This window comes from Botryllus schlosseri, chromosome 12 (genome assembly GCF_051294905.1).
Source record: "Botryllus schlosseri isolate E-star chromosome 12, Bs_hap1, whole genome shotgun sequence".
NCBI lineage: Eukaryota > Metazoa > Chordata > Ascidiacea > Stolidobranchia > Styelidae > Botryllus > Botryllus schlosseri.
Genome location: NC_137247.1, coordinates 18,843,965 through 18,862,042, shown reverse-complemented (window position 1 = coordinate 18,862,042; position 18,078 = coordinate 18,843,965). Strand labels below are relative to the sequence as shown.

Below are 18,078 nucleotides of genomic sequence, written 5' to 3'. Positions count from 1 at the left end.
GTGTGTTGCTCTGGGAAAAAGGTTTGTTAACCAGAGAAAAAATATATTTCCAAGTGAAAAAGGTTTGTTAACCAGAGAAAAAATATATTTCCAAGTGAAAAAGGTTTGTTACCCTGAGAAAAATATATTTCCAAGTAAAAAAAGGTTTGTTAGCCGAGGAAAAAAAAATATTTACAAGTGAAAATGGTTTCTTACTCTGGGTAAACGTCAGATCTCCAAAGGAAAATGATATGTTTAGTCAGGTAAACGATGGACTGGCAAGTGAAAGTGGTAATTTTACATAGGTAAACGTCGTGGGTTCAGTGTCGTTGGTCTTGTTAAACGTTATTGCTTGATGTTGGTATACTATTACGAGTGTGAAAAGGCTATGTACGTCTTGTGCAGAGTATCGCGACAGTGAACATATTTTTGGTGTGATGAAACAAGTTCGTTGTTTACATGTTAATGCATTTCGATTACCGAGTAGCTGTACAACAGAGAGGAGTCTACAGTTAGCTCGTGCTGTATGTCCCGACGAAAACCACAAGACCACATGTAAATCTATTAGCACATTTCGATGATGTTGATATAGTGTTACTTGAATTAATTATTACCTATTTACATACCATAAAAATAAAAATTCATGTCGTAGTAAGTAAGTTTCTTGAACTCGTGCTTGATGAAAACGAATGGTGACAAGTATGCGTTTGTGTTTGAGTGTAAAAGAATTATTTAGAGTAGTGACAGTTTGTGACCAATGAATGCAAATCGATCATGATATTACAATATACGCTTTCGTCAACATAACGACTTGGTGTAGAAATACTTTCGCGTTTTTTGAATAACTGGATTCTCGAGACTTGTTACTTGTACGATGTACCGTTGGTGTGCAAACTATAACGATCATTTTGTATGATAGTATGTTTTACTAGTGAGGACAACCATATGATGACTCACCACTTTTCGTTAGCAAAGTAGATTGATTTGTGTGTAAGATGTAAGCACCGTAACTAGAAACATACGCACTCTGTTGTTGGAGTAGCTGATTTATTGCTATGACACGGACATATCCTGAAGCCTTGGTTTGTTGTCTTACGAAAGATGACGCGACCTCGGTGTCGTAAATTGTGTTTACTAAACTCGGGTGGATACCGCAATTGTGCTGGGCTTACACACGGTATTCACATACTGTACACATACAAACTTTTGTGTAAACAACTCTGATGTTTCTGTTCGTATTAGTTCTGTGTTGAACTATTTGATTATTAAGATACATGAACATCCATTGAGACAATAAAGTTCTTGAGGTATCGAAACATTTTGAAAGCAACACCAATCAGTGTATAGGTTTGTAGCATGGGAATATTTTCGTGTAACATGAATATATTTCATATGGCTTTGGTACGAAATGAGTTATGCAGGATAATCATACACAACCTACAAAAGTAAACTTGTTGCGTTTGATTGTATACTTTGTATCGATGTCTTTGTGATGTTGAAAGACGGTTGTGTTTACATTTGCATTAAGCGGCGTAACTCAAGTAATAAATTTTACTCGTTTGAAAATACCGAACAAGGGATAACAGTATCAATATGAGCGGTAAATATTTTTCGTGATATACGACCAATCTTCCAAGCATAACTTGTCAAAAATCTATCATGTCATAGTCGGTTGTTACGAATTCGACACAAATGTACTTCGATTATTACGATTATGGAAATTACGTTCAAGGGAGTATTTCGAAGTAGTATATTCAGCAATTACCAAATAACAAAAAACATCAAACTGCGCATACAACTCGGTTAGGTAAACGATACAGTTACAAGTAGGATGTAAGCTTGATTTACAGATTACAGTCTGCTGATGTAAAGCTCGACCACTCCAGTGTGTTTATTGCAAAGTATTTGACACAAACAAAATATTGAATGAAGACTTCGGTTTCATTACCAAGCTAGTGAAAATTGTTTTCTATTGGATGGATATGATTTACCTTTAGAAAAACGATATAGACCGATTAAGCGACGCTGTTTCATAGCCGTCGAGCGAGTAAAATTTCTTTGGAGTTCGGTTTAGTGAGTTAATTATCGGTGATTCAATCACATACAAGTAACGTCTTTAGTGACAGAGTATTGTGATGACGTTTACTTTAGCGAATGACAACGGAAAAATTTTCGATTACATTGTCGGTGTATGTGTTACACAAATAATTCTAGTACACCTAACCATATAGGATACATTTGGCAAACATCGTACAAAGTGTTTCTTTGTGTTGGTAACGACTTTCAGCGGCTTGGTTTCATGTCGGAAATTATTATTTGAGGGTTCAAAAACAATCAATGCTACAAATGAACAACAATGCAAAAACACGTTTAGTGAATTAGAGTGTAGCAAGTACTTCCTTAATATTACGATTGTTGTGCACTAGACATTTCTAGTTGAATTGAATGCATCGAGCAAACATATTCAATTTACTTTTGTAATGATCAAAGTGTTGGAGTGCAACCTCGTGATATTTTACATTTAGCACGTTCTATAGAAAGTGTGAACGGAGTTGAGTATTAATCGTGTACTTGGGATAGTGCTTTGATATCAAAGATATATTTTCACACTGTGTGATGTTTCGATTCTCTGATGTGAATACCACCAGTAACGACATTGATGTTAAATCCTCACTCTTGGTCATTGTAAGCGAATCCTAAACATCGCAACAGTCGGTATGGAAATCGAACGCATGCATACTTTTAGATAGGCGACACTAACAATTTTATTACATCCGTGAAATACTCTGAAACGTCGATTCGTGATTGTGTTAGCTATATTCATCTTCTATATCTGTGGACACAAAGAATTCTTAACTTTGGTTACAGCTCATTCGTAACGAATTGTTGCGTGCAATCTAATAAAGTGCAAGTCGAAGACGAATGATTTGATTTCAATGAACTTAAAAGTCCTTTTGTTTTGGTGTTGGGTTTAATACAATTTGTATGACTATAACGAATCCGATTCCAAAAGTGCTATGTTACATTTAACAAAAAGTTTGATTACTTGTATTCTAATATTGATAGATGTGAAAAGTAATATGACTAGTTTATAAAATCTCGGTAATGTTCTTTGTCATGTCTGTGTTCAACAAATATGCGGTCAAGACTTACCATTCGATATTAACTTTCGCAGTCGGTGTAAGCGAAAATTTGTTGTAGTAACAATACCGACGAGTTCAATAATATTCTCTATCGATGCAATCAAATAATCCGTCAGCTACAAGTGGATTTAAAACTTGATGCTGTTTTGTGGTAACTGAAGACAGGGGCATGTTTGTGTTGATTTCAGGAATGATCATGACGAGTTGGTCGGGTAAATTAGTTAATGTGGTAGTAACTACGAACGTGAAGAGTTGCTGACATTCCAATATCTTTTACGCTGTCGTATATGGATTCACTTGTGATAATTATTTCTCAGTTATTGTTCAGACATTCAAATATCGTGTATTCAAAATGTAATCGGTTTATGTCAAGTCGTATATGGACCGATTAGTAAATACATTGTTTTACAGAATAGTAACGACCTTTACAGTTGAATAAAAAATTATCGGTCATATGAATACAACCAGGATGAATTAATTCAAGTTTGTGAGTTGTAGTGATATAATCAAGTAAGTGAAAACTAGATTTTTAACACTTGTTAATGTTGTGAATAATTCTTTTGAGTATGGTAAGATGTTAAAATGTCGCTTTGACAATTGAAAAGCCGGATCGCGAATAGAGTTGTAATGTTTCATTACTTGTTTCGAATCAATGTGTGTATAATCTCTAAATATGACTGGGTTGAAAGTTGTTAGTCATGTTTGTCAATCTATTTCAATTCAGACTATGTCAAAGTCCAAATATTTCATTTTGGACTATCTGGATTTACCTTTAGTACATCCGCGAATGGATTTAAAGTTGGTAAATTACCAAAATGATTGAATATTATCGGGTTAGAGATATTTGGTATTGATTCTATAACTGTTAAAACAGCGGCGTGGAATGTGTGAATGATCCGATGTGGGTGAATGTTGGTGTCAGTAATATTCAGGTTACGTTCGATTCAACAGATTGCGTTAATAGGATTTGTCAAAGGATTTGAGTTGGGTCGAGTCAATACATTCAAATACGATTCAACTTGATTTGTGTAGTGAGTTACATTTCAAGTTGACAAACTAACACATTGATTGAATATTTTCATGGATCTTATCACGCAACTAAAGTCAGCCACTATTCGAGAGGCATGAAACATATAGCGATCGCGGGCAAGTGTCAAATTGTTGGTTTTCGAATCACGGTCTGCGCTGGTACTGTTATTCATTACTTATTACTTGATAGTAACAACCATCGACACATTACACTGTAGCGATTGGGATGTATGTAATGACAAGACGCGAGAAATGGTGATGTCTTTGGTGTTATCTTGTGAGCGATCGTGGGATTTGTAACCTATTTCACACGTTTTTGAAGTGTTGGTTTGTGAACGCGGCTATTGTTGATATTTGAATCACCGTCTACGCCGGCTCTGTGGCAAACCAATTACCAAAATATTACATTGTCAACGAGCGGCATGTATGTAACAGCGAGTCGCGAGCGATGGTTATGTCTTAGGTATTATCTTGTGAGCGATCGCGGGATTTTACCAATATTTCACACCTTTTTGGAGTGTTAGTTTGTGAACGCGGATATTGTGCGACGGCTCTGTGACAAACTTATTGCGGAAATATTACCTTGTGCGTAATTCCTACCTTTGTAACATCAAACCATGAGAGATGGCTATGTCTGGCGTGTTATCTTGTGAGCGCTCGTAGGATTTTACAAATATTTCACACCTTTTTACTGAAATTACGACATGTCAACGCAGTCTATACCTGAGAGTACGAATCATCGCCGCATCCATAAGAATAACGATATATCGAAGTCGCGCTCACCGTAAACGTTGGGATTACTTCAAATCGGTCATATCTAATAATTTGGGATATACATACTAAGTAATGGCGTCACTGTTTACTATACTTGATATTCAACACCACTTCACCAGAGATCCCTATACCCGAGAGGGCGAATCACGACCGCACCCATAAGAACACATGGCGAATCACCAGAGACCGCGTAAGAATACATGACAGGCGAATCACCACCACAGCCTATGGTAAAAAAGGCGAGTCACGACCACGAGTTTTCAATACGAGTCACCGCCGCAGCTTATACCTGAAAGTACGAGTCACCAACACGAGTTTTCAATACGAGTCACCGCCGCAGCCTATACCCGAAAGTACGAATCACGGCCGCACCCATAAGAACCCATTACGAATCACGGCCGAGAGGGGGGTCTGAAAGTACGAGTCACCACCCCCGGTTTTCAATACGAGTCACCACCCCGCCCATAAGCCACAATGGCACACCACGAGCGATCTATATAACTACTAAACTATGCTGGGGAATCGCCGCCAGTTACCACAGAGTACATTGTTAGACTGGAAACCATTCATCATATTTACCCTGCAACTCTGCTACCAATATTTTCTTTCCTTGTAACACGTCTCCAAGTTATAAAAAGACAATTTCCTTCCAAGTTCCCTCGATTTGAGCCTACCCTGGCATCTATAACACACAACCTCCTCTCATTCTGTCACCATGTAATGTGAATATAGTATTCCATAATACAACTGGAAGCGGTGTTGTTACACAGTTTTCATTATTTTTTTGCATTTTGTAGTTAATAAAAGTTTCGTTTCATGTTTCACATATAGCATATACCGTTTCGATTTTACATGTTTCTATACAAGTTATCAGATCTCCAATGTTGAATCCATGCGGAAATATCACAGTAATTCGCAAAATACGTGATTTGCGATTCTCGAAAAGAAGAACCAGACTTGATCAAGGGCAAATAACCAATAGCTTCGGTGACACTCCGTTCATTGGTACACATATATTATTCGCCTTCAGTCACCTCCACGCTTTATCATTCAATGTCGAGGATTTATGGAGAAATCTAATGAAACTGCTGACTAATTAGAGCAGCCCTGAACTCTCTTGCAAATCATTCGCTCACAGCTATAGATCAAAGGTGATTCTTTCACAGAGCACAAATTATTCAATTACTAGTACGTTGAGGTCATTAGGCTACTTGTACTGTTGCACATTTACCAGTAGCCTACATACGATAGTGTTAGTGATTACCAACCTGTGGACTGAATTGACAGCTCTCGAATTCGGTTTCCAGAAAACCGTGACATTCGATGGACATTTCTCTTCATTGGTGACAGCATATACAGGTGAACTTGGGACTAAATATATATCAGTAGTAATAATGAGTGATGGTTACCCACGTCAACACCTTGGTTGACCTCCATAGAATACCGGACGAGATTATGTGTTTATGATTGCGATCAACTGTGGATAGATGACTGGTCATATTTTTCTGGATCTAGCTTATATCCTGCCTGCGCAGGTATGGGTAACATTTATGACAGCCTTCTTGCACATTAGATCCATGATGTCCGACAGTGATTCAAATAAAATCTCGGTGACTAAGTGAAAGGATGACGGGAACTGTATAATCTGGAATTTTCACTTCCATGAACATCCAAAAAGGCTGTGTTTTTAGATGTCATCTTACAACAGAAAAATCTCGATTCGATCCCGGTTCACCCAACGATTTAAGTAGCACATTTGTCAAGACATTTATCGAAAATAGAGATTCGCAAAATGGAGAATACAAGTTAAATGTGGGGAAATAAATGACCGAGGGAGCTTGAACCATGTTGGTTTGACTGGCATGAAGCCTCTTCATAATTTTGCTAAATTAAACAATTGAACATCCATAATGATCAAGTAATAAAAACCTACCCATTAGCGTTGAATTTTTTTTCAGCCTTATCCCGCTGTTTCCAGCCTTATTAAGGGCAACGCACGAATAAGTACTTTCGTCCGTGAATGCGGCATTCTGAACGCGTAAAATTGCAAATCCATGTCCCGTTTCTTGGTATACGTTGCCCATCGAAGAATCCGTTACATTAGTGGAAGAATCTGTCCAATACACAGTCGGATACGGTATTCCATTTCCGGAGCAATTTATTGCGTCGATTTTTCCTGCTTCTACAGTTGGGTTCTCCGGGGACAGTTTGATTTCGCTAAGATATACTGCAAAGATATTCGTTTCGTTTACGAGTGCGCACCAAAAAATGTTCATATCGATTACACTTCTCGCAAATGTAAGGCATGTGTGCGTCCTCCGTTGTATCGCTCCAACCAGCGTCTGAAGTAATGATAGATCCCGGATTTCGTGCGCTTGGATATCCATCAATCCTGCAGAAAGAAACTTATAAACTCATTTAGGCCCACGTTTAATTAGGCCGAAGTCGGCGTCAAAGGTTGGTAACCTTTTTGAGAGTCAGTACGATAAGCATCTAATTTCGCCGTGAAATTCACGGATATATGGCCTATACAGATAGTGAGTTATATGTTTTGTAAGACAGAAACTGGAAATGCATTAGAAACGTATGTACACTGGGTAATAATAACCCTGGTTACCATAAAATTGTAGAAGAGAGAAATGTGGAACCGCAGGACCGAAACAATACAAATGCTCTCTAATAATCCGACAACAGCGGAGCTTTTGGTCACAAAACAGTTTGGTCTAAGCGTCTCCTTCCCAGAACATAATAGCCAGGAATCTTCGCTTTTTATTACTAATGAAAGTTTAAATTTTTTTGCTCAAATGAATCATCGGTCCCCACCGGATCAATCCGAAGACGGATGATCTGGAGCTGATAAAACATACGCTCGATTACTAAAATTACTAAAAACTTTTTTTCTGGGCTTATTTACCGATTTCCGGGCAGATTGGTCTACGGTGGCAAATAGCGACAAAGTTGTTACTCCTGCCACGATTTTACGTAGTTTGCAAAGTGATTACTTCGGGTACTTTGGCACTCCTTCAGCGTTTTTTCTTCTTTAAACAGAATTATATAGGCATAACATGTAGGAGTTTGTTTCTAACTAGAATTCAAAGTTCAAATCGGATTAGGATTAGGATTAGGATTTGAAAATACAAAAGTTATGGATTAGGATGAGAATTTGGATTTGACGTTTCGGATTTGGAGTGGATTAGAACATAGCAATTTCAAATCCGATCATCTCTGATCAGAGGCGGGTATATGGGAAATAAAGTACTTGGCGGGCTGGATTCCTGAATCGATACATTAATCACGGATCTATCCGCCAATACAAAGAATAAATCGTATTCATTGTAAACTTTGCGTTTAACGCATTGAGACCAAAACTAGTATTCAATGAATTTATTAACGTAATGTATACTTCAAAAGCTGTTGAAGTCAATGAGACATCCGTGGTAATAATCGAAGTATTCCAACAAGTTCTTTGAACTCTAGCCGTATGTCGGACGTAGAAACCCTTAGTAAAGACTGCACCTGAACATCAGTTAGATCAGTGGTTCTCAGACCTTTTTAGACACGCCCCCCGTCGTGATATCACACAATATCAAAAAGAGCCTCCAGAATGCTAGCAATTCCAACAAATAGTTTGATGACATGAAAAGTCATGGGTGTTGATGAGAGAATTGTCCTATATGAAATGAGGAATATACACAGAGAAAAATGTATGAGCTCACGCCGAGCGCGAAAATAATTTCAGTTGACAACGACTTCGCGCTCCCCTTCAGAGGCTTTCAAGCCCCTCAGTTTAAGTATCACTGAGTTAGATTGTAACGCAACTTTGTCTTGTTAATGTTCATGGTCGAAAATGTTTGCTTGCACACACATGTAGACCCTCAGGCTACATTCATGTAAGGCCGAAAACTGTCTGCGGGCCACTGAAAATCCCGTCGCGGGCAGGATCCGGCCCGCGGGCCGTATGTTGCCGCCCCTGTACTATAGTGATCCGCGAGTATCACGGTACGGATATGCCTCCTACGACATGAGACACTTTTACTCACCATTTAAAATAAGAAGACTTCGTTTCACTAAGCCATGCCACCTCATTGCTTAGCACTTTTCCTCCCAGGCGAAATTCCGCAGTTGGATTGCTTGAATATTAAGAGAAACAAATTATTAGACAGCAGGCAGTCTTTTTCTTTGAAATGTGTTTACACGGACACATGAAAGACCTCTACACAGAGCACGAGTTTCCAGATACCAGAAAGTCTGCAGAAGTATATGAATATTATTTTGTAAATGAAAATAAACCCGGGAATTTGAATCCAGTTAGGGTTTGAAACAGGGTGTGTAACTTTTTTCGTCAAAAGAGCCATAGTAATCCTATTTTTGCCATTGTAATTCCCAAAGAGTCATACAACGATATCAAGGAACCGCACCGTCTCAATTGGACATCCGTGGGGTCATGGCGGTACAAATCGAAGCTCATTATAAGGGACGATCCATGTGATGTTATAGCACCACACTTATCAAGCTGGTTGCCCGACACAATTAAAAATTACAGCTGAGCATGCTACACTTTCGTCTAACTTCGGGGGTCCAGAACCTTTTGATAACTACATATCTTAAATTGCATTTCTGTGAGAGCCATATGCGACTTTTGGAAACTTAAGGCAATTAGCATGTACTTTTGAAGCGAAGCCAATAACCGTCGACAACAGTAAAAGTGTCAATCATACTGCTTATTCTTCAGTATAAACCAGGGGTCAGCAACAAACGAACGTGGTGGTCATATTTTGCGGCCCGCGATTCTCTGATTTCAGATTTTGGAAGAACGCTAAGTAAAGCATTTCGAAATACTGAAATTGATTCCAGTTTCAACATATATAGTTGTGACTTCAAAATAAGTTATTCTCCTGCGCCCAACATCACTATTCCTCACTAGCTAAAACAGCTTCGGCGATGAAAACAGCATTCCGAGGATGCATCGGCGGATATTGATAGGCATTGGCATATTGCCTTGACCTGCAATGGCCCAGACACTGCTCAGACCGAGACGCTTAGAAAACAGCTCAATTCGCCACACGATCAAGCTTTATGGGAGATAGTCTTTTAGCTAGTACTATAGGGATGGTGTGAACGTGAGGTTCACGTTCGAGTGCTGTGTGTGAACCCCGGAAATTTAGAGGTTCACGTTCACAAACGAACCTTGGTAGGTTCTGCGCTGCACTGTGAACCTTTTCATATATTACAATTTTTCACGTCAATATAACATCTTTGGTTGAAATTTATTGCATTTCAACTGCGGGCCTCTCTATGCATTGCGCTGACAGCATAAAAAAAATCAACACTAAACGAGAATGCACCTTGACAATCTCAAAAATTTTACTTGCTTTGTTACAAAAGTTTGCTCGAAATATCCAGCTTTCCGTTTGTGAATATTTAGTGACTCTCTGTAGTGAGCTTGACCCGAAATCACACTCAAACAACATCAAGAGCGAAATACACTACATGTATGGATAGTCAGCGAATGATGCTTAATCCAACAATCAATGAAATTGATATCTTTGTGTGATGTAAAAAATCTAGCAGGCGTACGCGGTCAATCTTGATTTCATATGTTTATTGTATCATAAAAACCAAATCCGTGCGATTGGAGTGTTGGCTACCGCTATATAACTTGTTGAAGGGGAAATATCGGTAGCAAGTACAGAAACCCCTTTTACACTCTGCTCAATATCAACGTAGCAATACTCAGACGCCGAATACATTGTCCGGTCTGGCCTAGACCGTTAAGGCGTAAGCTTATATTCCTTGCAAGTCCCCATCGAAATTGTTGGCAAACCGACGGAAGATATTGATGTTATAGGATTATTATATCATTTGATAGCTCCAGTTGATACATTAGACGACGTTTATAACGTCAATTTGTACTTTAGCATTGTGGCATTATGATAGGCTTAACATATTTTGGAAATCTAAAACGAGGACACTTTTTCTGAAATTTGAGACTTGCAAAACCGGAGAAGAATTCTCAAAATTCGGTGATCTTTTCCCACTTTGTGATCGGTTGACTAAAAAAAAAGTCAACTTTCCCGCTCAGAGCCCAAAATACCGTCTCTTCCTCCCCATTGCCGGGTGGTTGACTAATAAAAAGGTCATCTTTTCGCTCAGAGCTCAAAATACCGTTTGAGCGTCACTGCTGTGCTAATTTACGGCATATCACTCGCATTTTGCTCTAAATTTTCAAAAAAAGAGGACAAAATCTCAAAAAAGAGGACAAAAGGGCGTCCTCCGAGGACACTTTCAAAAAAGTCAAAAAAGAGGACAAATCCTCTTAAAAGAGGACGTATGGTAACCCTACATTATGAGGCCCGCGTCGTCGCTAGGTATCGTGTACATTAATATAGACTATCACTTCACTGAAATGCACAGGTGGTCAAAGTAGCCACCGTCGCTACTTAAGTAGAAGTAGAAGTAACGCGGAAATTTCACTCATGTAGAAGTAGGAGTGGCGGTTCACAAGTCAGTAAGTAAATAGGTATTCTACGCCTATCTTTTCCTAAAATACTGAAAACTGTCAAGTACGAGTTGAAGTAGTCTAATTTCATAACTACTTAATAAGTAGTGCGAGCAGGCAAAATCTACTTGAATTACTTCGAAAAGTAAAAGTACTTCGTTACTGACCACCTCTGCTGAAATGTAGCGTAGGAATTAGCAATGTGACATCACGTGACGTCATGAGGTTCACGTTCGCGTTCACACAGAACCTTTCAGAGGTTCACACCATCCCTAGCTAGTACCGTGTCTCGGTTTGCTTTATTAGTCGCTGAACAGCGTTGTCGGCGTTGTACTGATGTAAAGATTTAAAAACGTGTTTGCAAAACTTTTTGGCCTATTTTACGTGATTTTACGTTCTTGTGGCCCGCGACCTGTTTTGAGTTGGCGACTCCTGGTATAAACATTCTTTAAGAGGTACTTAAGAGTTAGGAGTTTCTTTTTCAGTTCTTTTGGAGGCAGAGGTGACTAAGGTAGTCTTATTTGATGTTCAAGGAGAAGTATGACCCTGTACTTGTACGAGTAAATGGGACTGACTAAAAGTGTGATGAGTAGGTACTAAGTAGGCCTATGTAGTTTGAATAAGTAGATTGTGACGAGGCGTGACAGACTGTTGTTCCAAGATTCACCTTGGCGTCTAGCACCGAATGACTAACGTCGATAATACTAGATAAAATTTTAGAAGTTATAACCAGGTACCGTCCCATTAATCGCATTCTCAGGTTAGATATAAGCACGTTCAATTCGGAATGTAAAACAATGGTTCTCAGCATTTTTCTTGTCGCGTACCACCTCGAGATTATACGATCTTGTTACGTACCAGCAAATTAAGGAAAAACTGAACTTTAATCGAAATGCACAGTAAATAGCATTATTAACATGGGAAGATCAGCAAATAAGTCGGCCCGTGAACTTCGAAAGAAATGCGGCCCACGAGCTAATCCGCGCTGATTATTATAACACATACATAACACAAGGTAATGTATATGATTATGTAAATAAAATGGAACGACACCCGTGTCACTTTCCATAGGAAAGTCTTACAATTAATGATAGCGATATACAGTATCTGTAGTGAATTATTGAGAAATTTACGAAACTCACATTATGTTTGTGCGGATGAACTCATTCGTCTCTTCGTCGTATATCTCGAGTAGTCTTTCTCCGACATTGGCACATGCGCGTCGAGCATCATCGAAGCCGAGTCTTGCTTGGCGATGGAACGTATATATATGACCTTCGCGACTCACATTCACCGGCAATTCTATCCAGTATAAATAAAATATCGCTCTTAAAGTTTTAGGCCAGTGGTTCTCAACCCAGGGGCCGTGAAGCATTTTCAAGGGGTCCGCGAAGCCATTTAATTTACAAAATAGTTGATAACCTAATTTATTTTTTATTTTCTAAACTACGAAATTCACGAAGCAGTTTCGGTTCATCACTAGTAAAACTCCGGACCTCACATTAACAGAATAGCCTTTTGAGATGAAATATCGTACTGTGCAGACTCATTTTAATTGCTGAATTTAATGATAAATTTACTGATACAAATAGTTTGCTGTTTAAAGATGTTTTGTTGGGGATTGTGGAAAACAATGAGAAGTTGGCTTAGTAAGCACAATTACGGTGACTTCAAAATGTTTACAAAATACATTTTCTCCCGTGACATACATGTAACAGAATTGATTGCATCACACTCGATTGATCACAGCTGGTTAGTAGATATTATGTAGTCGCATTGAGAAAACCCACATTCAACTGCGAAAAGGTTGCAAGTGGTAATTATTATCTCGGCGCAGTTGGTTAGCGCCACTGTCAACTGAATACTAGAATGTGCTGTTTTTTCTTTTTTTCGGCAGTAGTGAGTTTCTGGGTTAAACCTACCTTGTGTCTTTACATTTCCGGAGAAATAATGCATAAAAGCGAAGAGAAGGAACCGGTATGGAAGCGGACAATATCAATATCACTGTGACCACAGTATTATGTCAGGCATTCAAACTCATTAATATCAGAGGACAGGTGGTATGGTTGGATTGATGGACCGCACCAGGGTCAATTCGACATCTTTCCACATGGACAGCATTCTTATCAATTTAAATAAACCGTAGTTTAGAAATGGGATTTATATCACTAACAGTGACTCGAAATGACGTGTGACTTGAAGAAATTCACTGTTTTCCACGATTAATGTGCCGTCGGCATATGCTTTCGCTATTGATTGTTATATAGATATATAGCGTGATTACCAGAGGCATTCTCATCGTTGCTAAATCTTGAACAGCGGCTCATTGCAATGAGAACCAATGGTATATTGTGTGTTCAGCCTATTTTAGGCACTATCAAAATCTGATTTCCATATCACCCAAAGTGTAGGATTTGCGCACCAGATCAATGCCCACGTTCAGTAATTCATTCGAAGTTTGCCGTCTTACAGATTTGACGCTACCCTACCAAATACCAAGGATTGGGTTCGGGATTACATGATGTTGCTGGCGGCAGTCAAATAACAAAATTATAAGTAGGATTTGAAGCACAGTAAAGCTACTGGAATAATCAGATGAGGCAAACGGGACGTCGCTACTTATTGTACGTCATGAGAGCAATGACATTAACTCAGAAATTAGGTAATTAGTAGGGATGGTGTGAACCTGAGGTTCACGTTCGCGTTCTGTGTGTGAACCTTGGAAATTTAGAGGTTCGCGTTCACAACAAAACCTTGGTAGGTTCTGCACTGTGAACCTTTTTGATATTACAATTTTCACTTCATTATGACATATTTGGTTCGAATTTATTGCATTTCAACTGCAGGCCACTCTATGCATGGCGCTGGCAGCATAAGAAATCAACACAAAACGAGCATGCACCTTGACGTTCTCGAAGACTTTACTTGCGTTGTTACAAAAGTTTGCTCGAAATATCCATCTTTCCGTTTGTGAACATTTAGTGACTCTCTGCTGTGAGGTTGCGCGCAATCACAAAACATCACGAGCAACATACACTACATGTATTCAGCGAATGATGCTTATTCAACCAATCAATGAGATTCATATCGTTTTTTGATGTAACAAATCTAGCAGGCCTACGGGGTCAATATTGACTTCACATGTTCAATGTATCATTAAAACCAAATCCGTGCGATTGAGGTGTTCGCTACAGCTGTATAACTTGTGGGGTAGCCTAATATCGGTATCAAGCAAAGAAACCTGTTTTACCCTGTGTTCAATATCAATGTAGCAATACTAGGACGCCGAATACATTTTCCGGTCTGGCCGAGGCCGTTAAGGCGTAAGCTTATATTCCTTGGCAAGTCCTCGTCTAAATTGTTAGCAAAGCGACGGATTTTATGGAATTATTATATCTTTTCATTGCCTCAGTTGATACATTTAGCGACGTTTAAAACGCCAATATGCTCTTTAGCATTGTGGCATTATGTGGCCCGAGTCGTCGCTAGATATCGTGTACACTGCACATTAATATAGGCTATCACTTCATTGAAAGATAGGGTTGGAAATAGCAATATGACGTCACGTGACGTCATGAGGTTCACGTTCGCGTTCACACAGAACCTTTCAAAAAGGTTCGCGTTCACACGAACCTGAACCCTTTAGAGGTTCACACCATCCCTAGTAATTAGTTAAACTTTGCTCATACGTAATAGTAAAAAAGGAAAACGTTGGGAACGATCACCTTACTTTTCTGGCATATAAATTTTAGATTCCTCGAGCATTGTACGTCATTCCATTTTCCGCTCGGATATACCATTCCACAGTTTGCGTTAGTTCCTCCATTCGGCTCAGATGACGCCCTGAGAAAATTCCGCGCTATCTTTATCTGTCGTTACCAGCATTACTTTGTTTTGCTATTCTAAACTAATCACTAAAAACAAAACGTTTTCTGAAGTCCCAAGAAATGTCACTTTTTCTGATTTATCGTCTTACCTAAATTTACCCTGTAATAATCCGCATAATTCGTTAATCGACGTACAAACACGCGATCAAAAAGAAGTATTATGCAAAAATATCGGCTACAGTAGATTATGTGAGGATGCACACGCTTCGAAAAACTTCGATTTTTTGTCGTGATTTGCGTTAATGAACTGAGAAACTGTTGAGTTGTCTCGGATAATTCCTTGATTTGTGGATAATCCGAGAATTATCAACGAAAAACTCAAATAAGTCCACTTCTAGGGGTTATAATTGAGTCAATTTTTTTTACATCGATTTCGAAGAGAACTCAAAAATTTGATGGGGTTGATAGAAAAATTTGACATTTGTTTATTTTCCCTAATAAATTAAAAATCTTAGTGGGCTCTGCGGCGGCTTATCCTTGCTAGAATTGAACTAAATTTGGTGTGCAGCGTTGTTCAGGGTAATCTGACAATTTAATCATTGAAATGCTGCGCAATCTGGATAAAAATTTATTTTGAACAACCTTAGTGTTCAATGCGACGACTATTCCACCTTGGAATCAACAGCGCACAATTACAACATAAGAGCCTCCTCGAAGAACAACTACCATCATATGATCAGTGCTGAATACAGGAAGAGCATCGCTCTATCGAATATGCCGTAGCGATGATGATGAACTTTTGAAGGGCTTTCTATATATCTCTGGTTTTTATATGCATCTGGCCCCTAAATTTTGTGAATGTAATAAATCAATAATATTGGTTCTTCCATTTATTACTCTAAAATTTTGACCCTCTCTCCACCCACATGATCATAGTTACCGGTTGAGCTGATGGGGGGTGATGACTGCGAAATTGCAGCCAACGTAATTGTACATCGTAAATTCATGTTCATGTTACGCGGATAAGACTATTTATGAGCCTAAATGCAGGTCCGCACCAGCAAGTTCCACATCCAATGGTTTTCAATCTTTTATGTTCGCGACTGAATTTCCAATTTGAACAACTTTTCCCACGGCTCATGGCCTAATTTCGGACGCGGATTACATTAATCATCTTTGCGAACCTCGGAATGAAAGCAAGCGACCTCCTGGTTCATAACCATTATCTTTGACTAAAGAATCTAAATGGCCTTAACCGACTCGATCGATAGTGTTCTCCTATAATTGCAAGTAAAATTAGAATTATATAAGTAAATTGTGGTTATTCTTATTTAGTCTTGATTGCATTTTTTGCGAAAGTGGTGGTCCCCATATTTAAATCAATGTAAGTAACACTAAATCGCGCGCAGCGCGAAGAAAAATTTCAAGTGCAATAAATCTGCCCCAAAATAATATCATTATGTTGATTTACGAAAATATTTCGATCCTATTTCAAGCCTTCAAAATCCCGGGAATTTATGCACATTTTAAAATCTCCGCCCGGACGCAGTTTGAACAGTGAAATTCCGGACATGTCCGGGAAATTGCGGACGTTTGACAACGCTAGTCTACGCGTAGGTGTGCGCTAAACTGAAACTAGCCTTCCGCATAGCAGATTGTACGGAAAAGTCGCTTTGCATATGTGTTGATATTGACGGTATTCTATACAAACTGAGAATACAAGATTTTTCATGGTATATCTTGACTATATAGTAGCTAACGAAGTGCCAAATTTCACGGCTGTCATTCATTACGGCTGTCATTCAATTTCCGTAAAGTCGGTATTGCTCTGTGCTGATTTTGACAACCGAGTGAGGAGACAGGATTTGGTATGGTAGGCGCCTATGTCTTGGCGATGCCATCAAATACTGTGCAAATTTTCCAGGTTGTCATCCAGTGATCAGGGAATTAATTCCGTTATCGAAGTCGACCGTGTATGTATGCTGCATGGCACCACTGGAATATAGCTTAGCGCAAAATTCACACAAACGCCGGCATTGGTCGGTGTTGATTTTGACGTTTTCACTACCCAGTTAGGAGACACAATTTCGTGTGGTGTGTACTGATGATGTCATCCAAGACTGGTCTAAGTTTGAAGGTTGTAACTCAACGCTTGAGACAGAGACATACTTGACATCGCTGACGAAATTACTACCCAATTATTGAATGACATTGGACTATTTGGTTGGATTAGGGTATAATTTGGGTAATTGTACATATAACCTAGAAGGATTCTTTAATCAAAAACAACGATAAAGCAAAAGACGAAGAAAAAGACGACACATGTGCGTATCAGGATTATCATAAATAAAATAACATTACGAAATTTGAACTTTCCTTCGAGCTATTAGGTGTGAATACCCAGTCACATATAAGTATCGATTGATTAAGTTTTCTCCTGTGATATATATAACCATTTTTCCATAATAACTTCAAGAGAAGCTTCTAGATAAGTGGTTCTCAATAGTCATATCAATCCATGCCGTCAAACTATCCGTTGCGATAGCCAGCATTCTGGTTGCATTTTATGATAAGACGATGAAAGTACCGCAAACATTTTCACTATCATAAAGAGGGCGTGTCGAAGTTTGAGAACCACTGTGCTAGATAGAAATGACCAGGCTTGACGTTATATGTCCAGTTCATGTTCAATAATAAAATTGTTTGTTAATTTTGATGCCATAATTGTTGCGATCATACCCAAATGTGTCGTCGTAAGCGTTACGCGTCATTATTACATTCGACACCACCTATAGTTGTGGAAATGGATTTTTGGCACTTGTTAATA

The 18,078-nt window shown here is 38.8% G+C and overlaps 1 protein-coding gene across 1 annotated transcript in view; it reads right to left on the bottom strand.

Annotated features, from left to right (window-relative positions):
- LOC145452371 (receptor-type tyrosine-protein phosphatase C-like) overlaps positions 1-18,078 on the bottom strand; it is a 76,236-nt gene that overhangs the window by 40,450 nt on the left and 17,708 nt on the right. The window contains exons 7-12 of the mRNA XM_080330572.1: positions 15,155-15,267; positions 12,567-12,726; positions 8,966-9,055; positions 7,211-7,317; positions 6,859-7,152; positions 6,194-6,296 (exon numbers count right to left, since the gene is read on the bottom strand). Of these exons, the coding sequence (XP_080186698.1) occupies positions 6,194-6,296; positions 6,859-7,152; positions 7,211-7,317; positions 8,966-9,055; positions 12,567-12,726; positions 15,155-15,267 (867 nt within the window). The remainder of the gene's footprint in view (positions 1-6,193; positions 6,297-6,858; positions 7,153-7,210; positions 7,318-8,965; positions 9,056-12,566; positions 12,727-15,154; positions 15,268-18,078) is intronic.